General features: G+C 50.6%; 1 protein-coding gene across 1 annotated transcript; it reads right to left on the reverse strand.

Moving 5' to 3' along the window:
- Positions 1 to 11,919: 11,919 nt before the first annotated feature.
- Positions 11,920 to 12,564, reverse strand: LOC137824834 (uncharacterized). Its single transcript, XM_068630511.2, has one exon. The coding sequence runs from the start codon at positions 12,562 to 12,564 to the stop codon at positions 11,920 to 11,922; it is 645 nt and encodes a 214-aa protein (XP_068486612.2).
- Between the last annotated feature and the right edge of the window lie 7,802 nt (positions 12,565 to 20,366).

The raw sequence follows: 20,366 nt of genomic DNA on the forward strand, positions 1-20,366 counted from the left end.
TTACTAAGTTCACACCTATTTATTAATATTCGCACCCCTACTCTACACAATAGAAATAAGAAGAGTCATATTTTGATACTCTTGTCCCAAAGCTCTTGCCATGCTCCTAGTGATTCGTTGGGCTTGGGCCCCTTGTTGGGCTTGGGCTTCATGGGCTTGAGCGTCCTCTACTTGGTTTCCATCAAGTTGGATGATCACGCCACTAGGAGGATGGAGACTCCAAGATAAGTGTGCAAGCCGCCACTTGAGGTAACCATGGAACCATCAAGATAAGACTAGTGAAGAAGGCACAAAGCTCTCCAATGCTCTCTCAAAAATTGAGTATAGTTTTTCTTCTTTGAGGGCTCTTTCTCTTAATTGTTTGTACAGATATAACTGTCTGGGTCTGTTTATTTTTCTCGCATTCGCGCTCTTCCTTCTCAGTTCTTCTTCCCCCCTTCTCTGAACTTCTCGCGTGGGTAGGGTTTTTCTGGGGTTTCTCCCCCTTTGCATCATAACCCTCGTTTGCTAAACCTTTGTTCTTCTTCATTCTTCAGTTTCCCTACTACACCATGGCGCGTACTAAAAGGACTGCCAACCCTCCACCTCCCAGGGTCAACTACAAAGCCCTATACCCCCGGGCCCCTGATGAGTTGCTCGATGAGTGCTCAAGCCTAACCTCCCTAAAGGATTGGAGGGACCATGTGGGCGAACCAGGTGCTTACTAAGGCAGTGCCTTTGCCAAGAGGCACGATATCTATATAGTTGTGCGTCCTTGCAAACCTGGGGAGCCCGTTTGTGTAGACGAACGATCAAACAATGGGGAGGCCTTCTTCTTCCTCTACCAAACTGTGTTCAAACGCATAGGCCTGCGTTTGCCCTTCTTTGGTTTCGAGAGGGAGCTCTTAACCGAGATCAATGTCGCCCCTGCCCAACTACACCCCAATAGCTGGGCCTTCATCAGGGCATTTGGGATCCTATGTGGTTACTTTGGCCAACCCCCCTCCGTGGACATCTTCCTAAACTTCTTCGAGGTCAAGAAGTAAGGGAAGAGCCTCTGGGTGAGCTTCAGCGGCATCGCTGGGAGTGTCCTCCTATCTTTGTTCCAGCAATCCTACTAGGGATGGAGGGGCAAATTCGTCAGGGTGTGTTGCACCAAACATGACCTTACTGCACTGGATGGCTTCTCCTTATACTGGGTGAAGAACGTGAAGCTGACGAAACCCAAGACTCTGGATGAACTACCCTCAACTGATCGAGAGGTTTTCCAGATTTTGGCCAGCGTGGGGGTCCTTGACACTGCTGAACTGATAGCCCGCGAATACAACGCCGAGGCCCTTACCCAATACAATAGTATGGGATCTACTCCCACTTATCTTCTCGGATTTCTGCTTTTGCTAGTGTTTACCTTGCTTTGCATATGAATTGTTTGTTTGCTTCATGCTCTAACTTAGCCTGTGCCTAACTTCTGATGTCTTTGCTTCCTTGGTGCAGATTCAAAAATGGACTAGAACAAAAGGTTGAGGCTTGTCAAAGCCTTGACAGCCAAGGGCAAAGCTGCGTCCAAGGGAGCTGGGGACTCCGCACACCCAGCCTTTGAATCTGCTCTTCCCACTTCTCCAACATCTCGCTCCCAAAACCTTTCCAACACCCCACCTGACCAAAACCTTCCTTCTCCAAACGCCACTCACCCTCCTACCTCTCCACCTCCCATCGCGACAGTGCCCCTCACCGTGGTTGAGACAACCACACCAGCCCCCCTGGACAAAGGCAAAGGGGTGGTGATGGTTCCTTCTGATGATGATGATGACTCCGTAGATGGGCAAGTCTTTAAGAGGAGGAGGACTACCAAGGTTGTCACCTCCAACTCTTCCTCAAATCATGGTGCAGAGTTCTTCAGGGAGCACCCTCCGAGCGCCACTTCACCACCCTAACAACTAGCTTTGGAGGGTGGGGTCGAGTCTGAGCCCACGCCTAACCCTGCACCGGCCCCAGAACTTCCCCAACTACGCAGAGCGACACTAGGGGGGCCATCTGAAGAGGCCAGGAAGGAGAGCATGGCCTACTACCTTGGGGCATTCCTTGCTTACGCCACCACTTGGCGTGATCAGGCAAGAGCCAAGGCCAGTGAGCTTTCTGCCCTTCAGGCTCTTGAAAAAGAGTGTGCCTCCCTAAAGGAAGAAAAGCAGACTCTGGAGCGTCACTGGGCCCGCCAAGAGGAAGCCTACAAGGACTCCTTGAAGGAGGCTCAGAAGGCGAAAGACGCCGCCAGCAAGAGACTGCACGAAGTTGGGCAAACCTACACCAAACTCCTGGGGCAGGTTGTTCCTCTTCGTGTGGAGATTGCGGATCTGAAAGACGCTGCCAAAACCTTTGAGGCCAAGATGAAGAAGCTCGAGGATCAATGCGTTGATCGGGAGGTGAAGCTGGGCGTGACGGAGGCAGCGCTTGAGGCTAAGACTAAGGCCTTCGACCTGCTAGAAGCGGAATTTGTGAAGCTACAGGCGGAGTCGGTCAAAGCTTTAGAAGCCAAAGACCAAGAGTTGGCCTCTCAAGCTGAGCACTTCAAGAAGGCGGAGCAAGAGCTGGTCAATGATGTCGCGGGTGCTTTTGCCGATGGGTTCGCCGAGGCTCTTGCCCAAGCGGCCTGCGTAAACCCGGGAATCGACGTCTCTGGATGCAGCCCCCTTAATGAAGTCGTAGAAGGCAAAATTGTGCTTGTAGAAGATCTTGAGGATTAGCCTCCCTTCTGTAATTCTGTAACTCTATAACTCAGTGAACACTTGTATCGCCGCATTTGAATATAATTGGCCATTTTAACTTCATATTCTTGTGTACTCTTCTTGATGGAGGAGGGCCAAGCACATCCCACCATGAAAGCCAAGACCCAAAGCTAGACCGTGATGAGCGTCTAGACTCAAGGAAGGAGCATCTAGGACGTGAAGATGGGAGGCTACACATGGAGCGTCTAGGGGGAGACCTAGACCGTCTAGGCCCTATTACAAGGTCAATGGCTAAGCATATTCACGCCCAATTGGATGAAGCCACGGATGGAAGAGAGAAAGCCTTGTACATGTTACATGGAGGCCCATTAGGGGTGCTTAGTAATTAGAGTAGTGTAGAAAGCATAATTGAGTGAACATTCTAGAATCTCTTTTGGTTTGGCTGGTCATGAGCACATGTGCCATGTGCTTTGTGATTTGCATTTCATTTGGCTTTCATTTCATTAGACATTAGCTTAGCTTCTACGGCCATTTAGCTTATAAATAGGAAGGCCTACACCTTGTATTTGCAAGTTTATTGTGAGTAAAGTTATGCTGCCATTTTGTGCCAAGCTTTGCTTCTCCCTAGAACTCTAGGCTCTAAACTTCACATCCTTCACCTTTCCTTGGGCTGGCCGAACCTCCCAATGTTCATACACATCATGCACCTTCAAGATCAACACCACTCTTAGGAGGATCTTGCACACACACATCCATGGCTTCCGCACCATCTCTTACATGATTCAAGAAGACCTTCATGAATTTTGCCATCACTTCTCCTCTCTTACTGCTTCGATAATTGTGTTTCATCTTCGCATTTACCATTGACTCTCCTTACCTTGATCTGTACTTTCCTCTTGTTCTTCGAATTCCTTCTACTTCTTTAACTCGTAATGAACTTTGGCTTGATCTTTTCTTATCCTTCGTGGCCCCGAAGCGCCTATCACCGAAGGTGTTCATGGCCTCGTCATCACTTAAGATGAAAAAGGACTCATCTCTTCCCTGACCTCAACGCCGCTCGAGGGCGAGGGAGGACTTAGCTCTTCTGGCCTCATCATCACTCGAGGGCGAAGGAGGACTTATCTTGGCCGAAGCTTGCTTACCTGCACTGGGTGTCCACACTCGAGGAGAGACCTGCTGAACGCAAGGTCGTTTCGTCCTCAGCGTGTCTAAACACTTGGGACAAAGTTGCTCTTTGGTGCCCACGCCCGAGGAGAGGCTTGCTAAAAGCAATGTCGTATCGTCCTCGGGGTGTCTAAACACCAATGCAACTAGCCCTTATCCCTGCGCACTTGGTGCCCACGCCCGAGGAGAGGCCTACCCGAAAGTAGCGCCGTTTCGTCCTCGGAGTGTCTAAAAACACCAAGGCGATCAGTGTTCTTGGTGCCCATGCCCAAGAAAAGGCATGCTGAAAGTAGTGTCGTATCGTCCCCGTTGTGTCTAAACACCAAGATGACTAGGGACTTTGGTGATTACGCCTAAGGAGAAGGTTTCCCGAAGGATGGCGCTTCTCCTACATGGCGTGTATCTGCAGCAAGTCACCTGGCTCTCCACTGCTCCAAACTTCCTCACTGCCTGATGCCCACACTCGAAGGAAACGCCTCCCGTCACTCCCTTGCGAGGTGTCTAGGCATCAGACACTGGGGCTAGCCGCTCTTACCCGGGGAGGGGGCTTCCCGAAGGAATCCGTTAACCCCTGCCCAGGGACTAAACCCCCGGATTTTAACTATTCCATGCATACCTTTCGACTTTGACGCCCACGCCCGAATTGTGTGCTCCAGCCACTTCCTTTGGGGTGTCCTCGCGTCCAAGGTGACGGGTTCGTTTCTTAATGAACCGCGCCCTTTTCTTTTAACATTTCTTTACATTGCGAAAAAAGGAAATTGAGACAATGTAAACTTGAACTCCTTCTTTTACTTGTGTGACCTCATTAAAAAACCCTCGAAAGGGAAAAAGAGTGTCCCCTTTAAAACTATGTACTACATAATGTTCTTTAACTAAAGTAAAACTTTAAATTGGCTGTGTTCCAGGTGTGTGGAATGGGGCCTCCCTCTAGAGTTTCGAGACTGTAAGACCCGTTCCCTTTAGCCTTGGTCACTCTAAAGGGCCCATCCATTTGGGCGACAACTTGTTCTCCAACTCATATGGATGAGCCTTGCGCATGACGAGATCCGCCACCTGGAACTGGCGAGGCCTCACCTTGGAGTTGTACTGGCGCTCCACCCTTCTCTTCACTACCTCAGCTTTTATTCTCGCCTCCTCCCTGGCCTCGTCCAACAGGTCTAAGTTCACCCTCCTTTCCTCGTTGGACTCTTCTGCCACAAAGTTCTGGAAACGTGGTGAGCTCTCGTGAATCTCCACCGGGATCATCGCATTTGATCCGTACACGAGGCTGAAAGGCGTCTCCATGGTGGAGGAGGTCTGGGCGTGGTGTGATAAGACCACACTATCCTTGGTACTTCCTCTGCCCAGACTCCCTTGGCTTTCTCAAGCCTCCTCTTCAATCCTCTCAACAAGATTCTATTTGCGGACTCCATCTGTCCGTTTGTCTGGGGGTGCTCGACTGATGCGAACACATGTTTGATGCCTAACTCTGCACATAACTTCCCCAGTTGCTGGCTCACGAACTGAGTACTGTTATCCGAGACCAGACGCCTCGGCACTCCAAACCGACACACAATGTTTTTCCAAACAAAGTGTTGTACCTTATGCGTAGTAATCCGTGCCACTGGTTCTGCTTCTATCCACTTTGTGAAGTACTCGATGACTAGTATCAAGTACTTCATTTGCCTTATCGCCAGTGGGAAAGGCCCTAGAATGTCAATTCCCCATGTGTGGAAAGGCCACGGGCTGTAAATTGACCTTAACTCCTCTGGCGGTGCCTTGTGCCAATCGGCGTGTTGTTGGCACTGCTTGCACCGCTGGGCGTACCCTACGCAATCTTGCCGCACAGTTGGCCAATAAAAGCCTGCACGTAGCACCTTGGATGCTAACGATCCCCCCCCCCCTCCCACGTGGCTTCCACAAATTCCTTCATGGAGTTCAGTCATTATCCTAGTGCATTCATCTCCACATACGCACGTCAAGATTGGGTGTGTAAACCCATGCCTGAACAACGTCCCGTCCACCAGGGTATACCTTGCGGCATTTCTTTTCACCTTCTTGCCCTCTTCTGGCTCCGCTGGGAGGACCCCATTTGCAAGGTAGCACCTGTAGGGAGTCATCCACGTGTCTCCTTCTTCCATGGTGCACACCTGCATGAAGTCCCCTTTTGAGGGCGAGGCCGTATAGACACTTACACTAGGAGCTCTCGCCGTCTCCTAAGTCAAAGATCGATGCCTCTCTGGCCTTCCCTTGGACGTGGCACCTTGAGGGTCTCTTGGATGACCGTCCTCTGCCTTCTCCCCTTGCCTGAGCTGGCCAGCTTGGTGAGCAGGTCAGCACGGGCATTTTGCTCTCTCGGGACGTGCACCAACTCAAACGCCGCGAATGCCCCCTTCAGCACTTGGACGTACTTTGAATACGCAGCCATCTGCGGGTCTTTCGCTTGATATTCCCCTGTCACATGCCCCATGACCAACAGCGAGTCATTCTTCGCCAAGAGGCTTCGTGCACCAACGCCTCTAGCGGCTGATTGCACTCCGACGCTGAAGTCAGCCTTTGCAAAACCACCAAAGAACTACAGAACTAAGAATCTCAGCGAGACTCGTGTGCACTCTGTGATTCTCTCTCTTTCTGTGTGTAAACTAGTAACTTGCAAGAATGAATCTTACCTCCTCTGCATGAGCGCGGAATTCCTTTATATACTCTGTTGCGCGCTTAAGTTATTCATGTATGAAGTAACTTAGCGCGTTTCTTTCACTAGGTGTCTCGTGCAACCTCAGCGTAAGTACCAAGTGTGGCTTGGCTAAGCGCACGCACCAGGCATCATCTACTCTGTGAACGATCACCTATGCTTTGCGCCATGCACGTTATGGGCTAAGAAAGCACCAATCACCGACTGGCTTACTAGCTCCCTTAGGCCACTCTCGTGCATGACACTACTAAACACTTAACTTCTCCTTTCTCTGATACTCTGCCACACAAGGTTCGTATGCAACCTCTAGCTGGGAAACGTCCTTCGCTTTCAGCTTAACCGCGTGCAACACGAAAACCCGATGACCATCGCCCACACCGATCGGTGCACCATAACGCCACGCCCTCTGCTTCCAGGCGCTTATCTAGGCGCTGATCGCGCATCCTCTAACGACCGATCCCCCCCCCCCCCCCCCCCCCCGTGGGTGACTTTCTCAATGACTCGTCTGCTTCCCTGACCCACGTGTTCCCCTAAGAACGGTCCACATGGCTATCCTTTGCTGACGTCACCGACTACCGATGACCGACCGGATCACAAGCCCCCCCAGCCTCGAGCAGTAAACTTGTTTCGGTGAAGAGGCTAAGTGATCGTCCTCAGTGACCACGTGGCAAGTGATGCCACGTCACATGCCACATCACGTGTTTTGTTTTAAATGACGTTGCGCCTTCCTTCCTTAATCTTGCGACACGTGTATCCATCAACGGCTAGCATGAAACGTTGTTTGTGCTTCTCATATTCAAAACTTACGCGCCTCCACTGTTCCATCACCTTCTCCAACACTTCTTTTCTGAAACTCTCGAACTTCCTCTCTGCGATTCTTCTTCCCCAACCTCAAGCTTCCAGAAACCGCTTGCGATCAACAAAAGGTACCCCTTTTCTTTATCTATGGCATGTTTGAATACTTTCTATCGATTGCATCATCCAATAACAACACTGTGCATACGCTGTGGGTTGTTTTTCCCTTCCCTACAGTGTACCAGGGTTTCTTCTGGTTTTTCTGCGTTTTCACTTCTTCTTCGTCACTTTCGCTTCTCCACTCCCTTCAAACCATAGCATTTTCGTTCCCTTCGCCTTGCTCTTGTTTTTCATTGATCCCTTATTTCTTCTTTCTTTCTCCATTGTAGCTACTGGACAATGGCTCGCACAAAAACCACCGCACGTCTTGCTTCATCTTCTGGTGCACAACCTTCCTCAAGTGCACCGCCATCGCCCTCGACGAGTGCGCCCCCCTCGACGAGTGCGCACCCCCGAGCGACGCCTCTTCAACACGACTACGCACGGATGTAACAGTGGGCTCCTCTCCACTTGCTCGCCGAGACATCTACCCAACTCCCCGACGACCATCTCACCAACCTGCTGAGCAGCGATGCAGACGAGCCCACGTGCGCCCTTGACAGGCAGGACGACTCACACCTGGGCGTGTGCATCCCCCCTCGAGGCATGCCAATATGCGTGGATGATAGGGCCACCAATGGGGTGCCCTTCACCTTCATCTACTCTGCCATCTTCAAGAGGTTGCGCCTCCGACTTCCTTTCACCTTCTTCAAGAAGGATCTCCTCACCGAGCTGAATGTGGCTCCCTGTCAACTCCATCCGAACGCTTGGGCCTTCATCCGAGTGTTCGAGATTCTTTACAACCACTTCGGGCACTCCCCTTTGATCGACATCTTCCTCCACTTTTTCGAGGCCAAGAACCCAGGCGATAGGTCATGGGTAAGCCTGAATGGCGTGACAGGGAGAGTGATCTTGGGCCTATACCAACAATCCTTCAAAGACTGGAAGGGTAGGTTCTACATGATCACCTCCAACGAGCACAGCCCGACCCTACTTGAGGGCTTCCTACTCTATTGGGTCCCCAAGGTAGGGTTCAAAAACCCCGAGGCTTGGAGGCCATAGCGCCCTACGAGCGCGAGCTGTGATGAGAATCAAATAAAGGAGGTTTTTATTAATGGAGGAAGAGGACATCCACCCTCACATTTGAAGTTCTTCCTTCTAGTCTTCTCAAAATTAAAATAAGACATAAAATAAAGATGAGGCCCAAGCCCAAAGCCCAAGCCCAAGCCCAAGAAGGCCAAAGCCCAAAGAGCCCAAGTCCATCCCATGAGGGGCAAGGCCAAGCTTTGAAATACTCTTGTATAGTTTTAGGAGGTGTGGTTATTAAATAAAGGAGTGTGAAAATGTAAAATAAAGTCACATTACCCATGTGACTTAGGAGCGTGGTGTAGGTGTAGTTTTTGGGAGGTGTCATAGTAGAAAAAGGTCACACCTCCCATGTGACTTGTTTTTGGTGGGAATTTCAAATGAGTTTATTTGAAATTTCCCACCTATTTTTCAGCACCTTAGGCTATAAATAGAGGTGCTTCCTTTCTAAAATTCAGATTGGAATTAATCTAAGAAAACTCTACTCAAATTTTGAGTGACCTTTGGAGAGCTTTTGGAGCCTTCTTCTCTAGTCTTATCTTGAAGGATCCATGGTGTCCTCAAGTGGCGGCAGCACACTCATCTAGGAGCAACCATCCTTCTAGTGGCGTGATCACTCACCTTCTCTTCCATCTCCATAAGCTTTTCTCTTCTCCTTTTTTCCTACTCTTTCAATTGTTCATGTTTAGCTTGTGTTCTTGAGTTTTGGTTTGGTTATTTTTCATTTTCCAGCAGCTGTTCTTATTCTTTTCTGTTTTGGTTCGGTGCATTTTAATTTCCAGCACTTCTAATTCAGTTTGCTTATCTTTTGTTCCATTTTGTTCGGTTCAATTTGACTATAATTGGAACTTCCATATGAGTTTGGAATTGGTGCTAGTTTTTGGAGAGTTCTTGACTTAGAACAATGATCCAATTCTAAGAAAAAGTGCCTAACTATTGTCCAACTCAAGTTGATTCCTAAGAAGGTCAAGAACCTTTCTCTATGTGGCTATTGGAATCACATCAAGCTGTGCGGCCTGCTCTCGAGCTTGGGTGCTAAGTTCGGTTCCTCCACCCTCATCAAGCATGAGTTCGACGCGGAGATGCTTAAGAAATACATTGGTTCGCATTCTCTTCTTCCCTTCAACTTGCTATTTCTCTGAGCATGCATTCTCGCGCTTAACTGCCTGTGTTATTTTCACTCTTTCTGCACCTTGCTTGCTTTCTGTACTAACCCTTTGCTATGTTTAACTGGTGCAGATATGACTTCCAACAAAGAACAACGACAAAAGCTGATCGCGCTTGCCAAGAGCCGACGAGCTGTCGGGTCGTCCACGGGGACTGAGGCCACCTCCGAGCCTATCTCTGCCTCCCCCCTCTCGGTCGCGCCAGGTGAAGGCCCCGAGACTAGGGGTGATAAGAAAAGGAAACAGTTGGTGAAGGCCCCCACCACCGTCATATCCATCGAGGAGGAGAGCTCGGGGTCTCCTTTAGTTCAACGAAGGAGGAGGGGGTTCGAGGGCGCTGAGGGCGATGCCTCCCCCATACAGGTTTCTCCTACACGCCCTCCCTCTCCAGCCCCTCTTCCTTCTTCAGCCCCCCTTCCTTCCCCGCCCCCAGCCACCCAATCACTCACCCTGCCGTCTCAAACTGTTGGAAGCGGGGCTGCTTGCTCGGAGGGAACCTCTCACCCCTCGAGCTCACCACGCCCTCAAGCCTCTGCCGCCACGACCGAGGGGGGTGATGACAGTTCCCACTGAGCCTCGGGTTCCAGCACCGAGGGGCTCACTAGGGTCATCCAGCTGACCAGACAACTGCTCCAGAACCGCAAGCTAGCCAAATGGAGTGGGAGCGAGGTGGACCTTCACTGGCCCGTCAACTGGTGCTTTCTTTGGAATTCTCCACCCAGCATCGCCGCATCGAGAAGCTGAAGGGCAAGATGGGCGAGCTGATAAACCAGAAGGAGTCGCTACGAAGCGACTATGAGGCCCTGCAGAGCACCAACGACATGCTGAGGGGTATGGTGGAGGAAGCCAGGAGAGCGCGTGCCCAGCAAGTCCAAGGAGATGTTGATGGGGGATGCCGTCGCCGCTCTTGACGCTGATCTGGTGGAGACCACGGGTAGGGCCATCCAACTTGAAGCTGAGAACGCCTTCTTGCTCCAACAGATCGCAAACCTTGCGGAGGCTCTCGCAGCGAACGAAAGGCGTGCCAATGATCAAGGGTCCGAGCTTAAAGAGGCCGAGTCCACCATTGCCACCCTTGTCACCGAGAAGGTCGTGCTCGAGACTGACAAGGCTGAGCTCGAGGCTAAGAAGACCAAGCTTTGGGAAGAGGCTGTTGACACCTTTGCTGAGGGATTTGACTTGGCCCTTGAGCAAGTTAAGTGCGTCTTCCCGGAGGCTGACTACTCTCAGTTTGCCATGGACTTCGAGGTGGTGGATGGCAAGATCGTTCACCCTTGATCATTTACTGTTTTGTCTTTACTTTTTTGTACATAAACTCTGAATGTAAAAACTCTTATTGTATATATAAAATGCCACTTTCCTCTTACTGTTTCTTCTGCTGTGTATCTCTTAGTTTTTATCTCTTGCCATGCACGATTAACTGCTAACCTGCTCGACTTGGCACAAATCTTCGCTGTACCTGACTTCTCTTACTTCTGACTTTGATCACAACTAACAACACTTGATAATTGTTCTGGCGTGGCTTTGCTTGCTCAGACCTATCGCGTAAGAACTTGTCTAAAACTTCTTAAACAACGCTCTAACCACCGATAACCGATTAGAATGCCACTGCCACCCATTCATCAGTCATCGCACCTCTGCTTCTACCTTATATCTCCTTATATCGCTTGTCGCTCCAGCGCTAAGTGCATAGAGGACTCCTACACCGATCGGTCAAGGATGATTTCTCGCTTTGGGGATGAAGAGTGTTTCTCGATAACCCCTCTTGCCTGCCCCAAGGTCATCGACCCTTAACACATCAGGTCGTGCTTCCACCTTCTCACTCCTGGGGTGAGAAGGGTTTTTACTAAGAGTTCTACTGCGCCAATATTGATGCTATGCCACTTGGGTAAAGGCATTTCTCGAAATCCTTCCTTTCCCTTCTTGGGCTTACTAGCACCCCTGGCTTTTTGAACCTTACATGCCTGCACTTACACTTGGGGTGAGGAGGACTTTAAACCGGTTGCCATGCTCGCGCCTGGGGCGAGGAAGGCCTAACCGATTACCCGCACTCGCGCCTGGGGCGAGGAGGATTTTAACTTTAAAACTTTGCAAACTCTTATACTGAAAACTTCTTTTTTTATTGGGTGGCCTCATTTAAACCCTCTTCTGGGAAGAAGAGTGCCCCTGAACTGCTCAAACTGTTTATACTAACGCGAAAGCGCGACTACTTTACATTTTCAACTAAAATAGAACTTCAAGTGTGTGGCGTTCCACGTTCTGGGGATCGCCGAACTCTTCCCAGCACTGCAACCTCCGATCGCCTCTCGTCCACACCTGGCGGTGGTGTCGAGGTAACATGGCACACACTCCTTTGCTGCTTGAGGTTGTTCTCATAGCAGCGCCTAGCGTCCTTCTGGTCCGACTTAATGGTTATCACCACCCCTTCTATCGACGGCAACTTCAACTTCATGTGCCTCGTCGGCGGTACAGCTCCCAACATGTTGAGCGTCGGCCTTCCCAATAGTATGTTGTAGGCGAATGGGGCATTGACCACTAGGTACTTAATTTTTTCCGTGCGAGCAATGGATCCATTTGTGAATGTGGTCCTCAACTCTATGTAGCCTCGCACCTCCACCTGGTCCCCTGCGAAGCCATACAAGCACCCCGGGTACGACCTTAGATGATCAAGGGACAGCTGCAGCTTGTTGAACGTCAGCCAAAACATCATGTCTGCTGAGCTTCCCTGGTCCACGAGGACCCTGTGCACCTTTCTCCCTGCCGTGACGAGGGAGATGACTATAGGATCATTGTCGTGAGGCACAACGTCCCGGAGATCCGCCTTTGTAAACGTGATGTCAGCATCGGGGGAATGATCTTCTTCCACCGAGTCGACAATCATCACCGACCGAGCGTACCTCTTCATCTGAGAGGTTGTACACCCTCCTCCAGAGAAGCCCCCCGCGATCGTATGCACCTCCCCGTGCACAGGTACCTCGTGCTGCGGATCTTCCGCTGGTGGCCCCGACTCCCGATCACCTTGCGTCTCCCGCAAGTAATCGCTCAGAAAGCCACTTTTTACCAACTCCGCGAGTTGGTGTCCCAACGCCAAGCAAGTGTGGAGTGAGTGGCCATAAGCCTGGTGAAACTCACACCACACGTTCTTCTTCCTTCCGAGCACCTTGTCGGTCTTCTCTGGTGCTCGCAACCTTGCCGCTATGGCTGGAATGGCGATCAGCTCCGCCAACTCCACCACGAAGTCAAACCTGGGGGGCACGTTGCTCTCCCTCACGCACCCCCTGCCCTGGTCCTTCCTAGGCTCGTAAGGGCGCGGCTTCCCCTGAGCCCTCTTTCCTTCCTTGGCCTCATGCACCCTCATCGGCTGCTGAGACCTGCTCGGTCCTCCTTACGACTTGGTTGGGGCCGCGCTTCCCCTCTTCTCAGAAACCTCCGTTTCTACCACGATGTGCGCCACAACATGACGCCTAATCTCCGCGAAGGTGCTGGGGTGATTTCTGATCAAAGATTCACTGAAAGGGCCCGGCAGAACCCCTTTCTTGAACGCATGCACCAGCATGTCTTCATCTTTGCTGGGCAGCCTCACCACCTGGGCTCCAAAACGACTAAGGTAGTCCCTGAGGGACTCACCTTGGTTTTGTCACGCATCAAACAAATCATACGACACCACTGGGGGTGCCCTGTTCACGATGTACTGCTCCATGAACAACTTAGAGAACTGCTGAAACGAAGTGATGTGGCCATCTGGTAGGCTCACGCACCACTCCAGAGCAATCCCGCTCAGGCTGCTCATCAACAGCTTGCAATACACTGCATCTGAGCCCCCAGAGAGAGCATCATCTGGGTGTGAAACGCAGTCAGATGCGTCTCTAGGTCCTCCACCCCTGTAAACGAGGCTTTCACCCCCACCAAGTTTGGTGGCACCACTGCACTCATGATCTCAGATGAGAAAGGCATGGGGAAAGTCCTGGGGGGAGATGGCGGTGACACCACTCTTTCCTCCGCTGCGTGTTCCTTCTGCGCCTGCAGCGCCTTGCACAACTCTTCATTCACTCTGTCAAACTCCTCGTTTCTGCTCTGTGACGCAACTAAATCCGCTTCCATCCTTTCTTGTTCCATTCTTGACGTTGCCACATTATCTTGTAGCGCTCGCATCATCTCCAAGACCTGAGCCATTGTCACAGCTCCTTCTTCAGCTGATGGCGCGAGTGAAGTTTGCCTTGTCTTTCTCATCTTTTTTCAGCAAAGAATCTCAAGAACAAACAAAGTCTGACAGCAAAGTGTGGATGGGATCACAAATTCACACGGGCCCCAAAATGAGCGCCAAATGATCTTGCAGGTGATTCGAACGTCGAAGGATTCGCCACGTCAAACTCTGTCTTCCGCAAGAACGCTTCAAGCACTCCACAAGAACTCCAAGCAAACCTGCGAAACACAATAAACGGTGCCTTTAGCGGTCGATTGCACTCCGACGCTCAAGTCAGCCTTTGCACAACCACCAAAGAACTACAGAACTAAGAATCTCAGCGAGACTTGTGTGCACTCTATGATTCTCTCTCTCTCTCTGTGTAAACTAGTAACTTGCGAGAATGAATCTTACCTCGTCTGCATGAGCGCGGAATGCCTTTATATACTCTGTTGCGCGCTTATGTTATTCGTGTATGAAGTAACTTAGCGTGTTTCTTTCACTAGGTGTCTCGTGCAACCTCAGCGTGAGTACCAAATGTGGCTTGGCTAAGCGCACGCACTAGGCATCACCTACTCTGTGAACGATCACCTATGCTTTGCGCCATGCACGTTATGGGCTAAGAGAGCACCAATCACCGACTGGCTTACTAGCTCCCTTAGGCCACTCTCGTGCACGAAACTACTAAACACTTAACTTCTCCTTTCTCTGATACTCTGCCAAACAAGGTTCGTATGCAACGCTCTCGCTGGGAAACGTCCTTCGCTTTCAGTTTAACTGCGTGCAACACGAAAACCCGATGACCATCGCCCACACCAGACGACCGATCGGTGCACCATAGCGCCACGCCCTTTGCTTCCAGGCGCTTATCTAGGCGCTGATCGCGCATCCTGTGACGACCGATCACCCCCTGGGTGACTTTATCAATGACTCGTCTACTTCCCTGGCCCACATGTTCCCCTAAGAACAGTCCACGTGGCTATCCTTTGCTGACGTCACCGACTACCGATGACCGACCGGATCAGCGATGATTTGTCACGCACTTATCGGGGTTTTCCTCTATTCCCCGCTCAGTGAACATAAAACCTAGAAATTTTCCCGCTTCGACCCCAAAAACGCACTTCTCTGGGTTCAGCTTGAGGCGGTACATAGCTATCATAGCGAACAGCTCTTCCAGGTCAGTTGTGTGTCGCCCTCTCTCCTGGGAGGTCACCACCATGTCATCAACATAAGCCTACACGTTTCTTCCCAGCATAGGTGCAAGGATCTTATCCATCAATCTCTGGTAGGTGGCGTCTGCATTCTTCAGCCCAAACGGCATGACCTTGTAGCAGTAGCTACATGTCTCGGTCACGAACGTCGTTTTGCTCTCATCACGTGGATGCATCTTGATCTGATTGTACCACGAGAATGCATCCAAGAAACTCAGCATTTTACAGCCCGAGGCGTTGTCTACCAATGTGTCGATGCTAGGCAGAGGATACGAGTCCTTGGGGCACGCCTTGTTCAGGTCTGTGAAGTCTACGCACATCCTCCACTTCCCATTCGCCTTCTTCACTAAGACCACATTAGCCAGCCACTCAGGGTACCGAATTTCTCGGATGTGTCTAGCACTCAACAGCTTCTTTGTTTCTTCCTGCACGACAAGGCGCCTCTCCTCATTGAACTTTCTCCTCCTTTGACGCACCGGGCGGACCTTGGAGTCCATAGTGAGATGGTGGCACAAAAAATTTGGGTCGATGCTTGGTATGTCCAAGGCGGACCATGCAAATGCGTCCAGGTGGCGCGAGATTACCGCCGCCACCTCATCCTGCTCCTCTTGACTTAGCAATCGCCCTAACTTGAAGATCTTACCCCCAATTTGCCTCTCCACCACGTTTTCTACTGGCTCGGGTCGCCTGTCCCGAGCGCTCTCAGCGCGAGACTCACTTCCACGGCCTTCTCTTCTAAGCGTCACCTCTGCGGGCGAGGCATCCCCGGATACTTCTTTCATGGGCGAGGCGTCCCCGGATACTTCTTCCATGGGCGAGGCGTCCCCGGATACTTCTTCCATAGGCGAGGCCTCCCCAGGTATTCCTTCTAAGGGTGCGGCCCCCCTAGGCGCTTCCTCCGCGGGCACGGCCTCGACTGGCGACGCCTCCATGGGTTCTGCCTCCTCCAAGGGCTCCACCTCCATAGGCGTAACTGCAATGAGCAGGCGTTCCATCTCCATAACCACTCCCCTTTTTGTTTTTAGGGTATTCTCATAGCACTTCCGGGCCACTAAGGTCCGGTAACTTCATCTTCATGTGGCGTGTGGAAGCCACTACACTTAGCCTATTAAACGCAGGCCTTCCCAACAAAATGTTGTAGGCTGAATTAGCGTTCACGACTAGGAATTGGATGCTCTCAGTACCTGACATCGTCCCATCTGTAAACGTCGTCCTCAGCTCCAGGTAGCCACGTACCTCCACTTAGTCCCCTGTGAACCCATATAGACATCCCGTGTATGGCCTCAGCAGATCAGGGGACAACTGCAGCTTGTTGAATGTGGACCAAAACATGACGTCTGCGGAGCTTCCCTAGTCCACGAGGACTCGATGTACCCTTCTCCCAGTGGTGACAACCGTAATGACTATAGGGTCATTATCATGGGAGACGACGTCGCGTACGTCAGCCTTTGTAAACACAAGGTCTGACTCCTACGGGTCATCCAGTCCTTCCTCAGCTACTGAATTAACCGATCGCACGTACCTCTTGAGCTGAGAGGCAGTGCATCCTCCTCCTGAGAAGCCACCAGAGATGGTATGCATTTCTCCATGGATCGGCATCTCATATGCCTGATCCTCTTCTGGTTCCGCCAGAACCACGGCCGTAGAAGTCCCGGCCAGATAGTCCTTCAGGAATCCACTTTTCAACTCGTCCAACTGATGGCCCAGCGCCAAGCAGTTGTTGATGTGATGCCCGAACGCTTGGTGGAACTCGCACCACGCGTCCTTATGAGGTCCCAACACTTTGTCAGTCTTCCCTGGGGGCCTCAGCCTATCTGCTATGTTAGGCACGACGATTAGATCTTTCAACTCTACCACGAAATTTTGCCTTAACGACCTATAACCCTCCTGCGCCGGCCTATTCCCCTCCGTTCGCCTAGGGCCTCCTTGCCTCGTACGGGCACTTCCTCTCTTTACCCTTCCTACTAATCGCGACCTTGTTCACCCTGGCAGGCTGTGCACGCGACGACGCTCTTAGGCGAGCTGGGGCAACACTCGTACGCTTCTCACACACCTCGCCCTCTGTGGTGATGTGCTCCACTGTGCAACGCCTTATTTCTCCAAAGGTTCGGGGCGGCTTCGGATGATTGACTCATAGAACGGTCCAGGGCACATCCCCTTCCTAAACGCATAGACTATCATCGGTTCCTTTGTGGTGTGAACCTTCACCACCTGCGCCCCGAAGCGATTGATGTACTCTTTCAAGGTTTCGCCTTGATACTGCTTCACGTCGAATAAATCATATGATACTGGTGGAGAAGCCCGGTTCGCTATGTACCGTTCGCGACATAGCTGTGAGAGTTGTGCGAAGGAAGTGATGTGGTCGTCTTGAAGGCTGATAAACCAGTCCATGGCCATTCCAGTTAACGTGCTCATGAAGAGCTTGCACCTCACGGCGTCGGAGCAGCCTACAACATCATCTGTGTGTGGAACGCAGTGAGGTGCGCTTCGGGGTCTTCCATCCCCGTGAAAGTCACCTTGGGACCCACGAACGTGTGAGGGATCACCGCCTCCATGATCGACTGCGAGAACAGTGTGGAGAACTCCCTGGGTGACGTGAAACATTCACGATCTTCTGCTTCACGACTCCCAGGGTGGTCGCGCAACCTGCGGCGCACGCGACACAACTCTTCATTCCTTGCCTACGACGCCGCCAAATCCACTTGTATATGCTCTTGCTCAACCTTTGATGCCGCCATTGCTTCCTGCAGGCCTTGCATCATATCCATGACCTGCTGCATGGTCATGTCACCGCTCTCAGCGCGCGTCGAACTTTGCCTTATTGTCCTCATTCTTGCAGTTTCTTGAAGAACTTCAAACTGTAACAACAGTTCTTGAAAATCCTTCGGTGAAAACGAGCGGAATCGCGAACGAACGGTAGAAACTCAAGAAAACTGGGAACGAACGGTTGGAACTGATCAAGATCAAAAAGACGATGAAAACTGAGCAAACCACGAACAAACGGTAGAACTGAGCAAACTTTAACTACGAACAGCAAAAACTTGAGCGGTGGGACTGATGTTTTAGATCGACCCCACGGTGGACGCGAAATGTTCCTTCCGGTTGACCAGAATGTGCTTCGTGCGTAGCCGTCTTGGTTCCAGATTTTCACCCTACACCTTCGTGAGTACCTGAAACAAAGAGAACAAAGGGCGCCCTCGCGACCGTTTGCACTCCGACGATCAAGTCAGTAGGCAGAAAACACTATGCACCTCCGTATCGGAACACCGTAACTGCGATGTTCTGGAGGCGTGTAACTGTATTCTAACGAACTTCTCTCTGGTGCTCCAATCACTCGTGCGTACAGTGTGTAAGCGTGCAAATGATTAGAACGTGTGAAAACGTACCTTACTAAGTTTCCAGAAAGGCTTATATACCTTGAGTTTCAGTGCTACTGCCATGTGTCACCTATGACTTGAGCGTAATTCCACGTGGAAGGCCTTACGACGTTGTAACCCAACTTAGGGAAATCCCAGCGCGTAAGTCTTCCTTCTTAGAAGTTCATCTGGCGTAACGGGTGACTATCTGGTGTCAACTCATGCGCCCCAGCCTCTAATCACTCGCCCTGGGAGTGTACTGCCTTCCTCTCATACCATGCACGTGGATTACCCCTGGGGCATGGCCCTCTCTCGGGTCGTATATGTCCTAGGGATTCTCCAAAGGTGGCGCGGGTAGCCCCGTCCTGCACCCCATGCATGAGTACTTCACGAGTCAGGTTACTCCCTACTAGTACTGGGAATATGGCCTTGAAGCCACCTTTCTCTTCTCTTTATTATTGTTCTGAGGTACCGGTGTTCGAGGCCCCCTCGCCCGTACCGTGGCCTCTTATCGTGCCGGCCTCCTCTTCCCTACCCGCGGGTATCGGGGGGTGGCACCATCGGGGCCAACACACGCTCTTAGGACAACGAGTCGCCTTTAAGGTGGGAGACGCTTAAAATTGTCAACGCTTACACTTGGCGACGCCCACACCTGGCGACGCCCAAAGCGGTCAACACGCTAACTTTCCTCCTTGGAGCCCCTTGGTGGGTCCCACCGTATGTTTGACTTTGGTCAACGCCCGAGGACAGGTCGGTACACTTCCATTTAGAGGACTGTTGGATGAAGGAAAGATAAGGGGAGAAATTGTGGTTTCCTTGTTGTAATTTTAGAGGTCTATGGTACTTTAATGTTGTGTTAATTTTGCCGCTATCATAGCTTTGATACACCATAGATTTTTTCTGCAATTCTGATATGGTATCATAGGTTTGTTGTTGTAATGGTGCTGCCACACACACTGGTTTTCTGGTTTTCTTCTTAAGAAATGAGTTTCTTAAATGAGCACCTTCGTGCGTCTCTTCGAACGGTGGAACGCGAACCTTTGAACCTGCTCCTTCTCCCGTGATGGAGATCAAGATCAAGAAGAGATAGAGGCCGAAGATCAAGGGCAAGAGGAGGTAGAGGCCGAAGTTGAAGAAGCTCAAGAAGTCATTAGCTTACCTCAAAGGCTTACAAGGAGCAAGTTTAAGGAATTAGGAAGTAGTGGTAGATTGTTTTCTCTTTTTATAGTGTCTTTTGTATAAAAAGTAGAATGTTTAAATACATAGTTTTTAGGAAGGTGCTTAGAGGGAAACACTAGATACCTCTTTTGTAAAGCATCTTTAGGCTTTAGTTTAGAATTTTCTAGAAGGTGACTCTTCATGAGTCACTATAGGCGTTAGCTTAGGAGACTTTTGGGTAGCTTGTGGTACAAGCTTTGTAAGCCTCGTGACCGGCCCTTGCTCCTATAAAAGGAGGGCTTGGGTCCTTCTAAATTCAGAATTGAAATTTTAAGTAACAAAACTCTCCCAAATTGGTGATTGAGTGCAGTGAGAACTTGCCTTCTCCTCTTCCTAGTCTCATCTTGACTGCCTTGGTTCCTCAAGTGGCGGCAATTCACACTTATCTTGGAGCTTTCACACTTCAAGTGGTGTGTTCATCAACCAAGAACTACAACCACATAAGTCTTCTTTCTTCTCCATCTATTTCTTCCATTTTCGTACTCATATGAACTCCTAAACATGTCTTAGGTTCATTTCTTGCAATTCTATTCGGTGTTCTAGCTTCTTTTGCTATTTTAATCGGTTCATCTTCCTTTTCTATGGCTTTGTTAGGTTCATTTCACTTTTAAGACAATTTAATCGGTTCATTTGCATTCTTGCATCTTTTAATCGGTTCAATTGACAAGAAATGGGACTTCCATATGAGTTTTCGTGTTTGGCGCAAGTTTTGGTT

This window comes from Phaseolus vulgaris, chromosome 7, assembly GCF_051622355.1.
Source record: "Phaseolus vulgaris cultivar YP4 chromosome 7, ASM5162235v1, whole genome shotgun sequence".
Taxonomy (NCBI): Eukaryota; Viridiplantae; Streptophyta; class Magnoliopsida; order Fabales; family Fabaceae; genus Phaseolus; species Phaseolus vulgaris.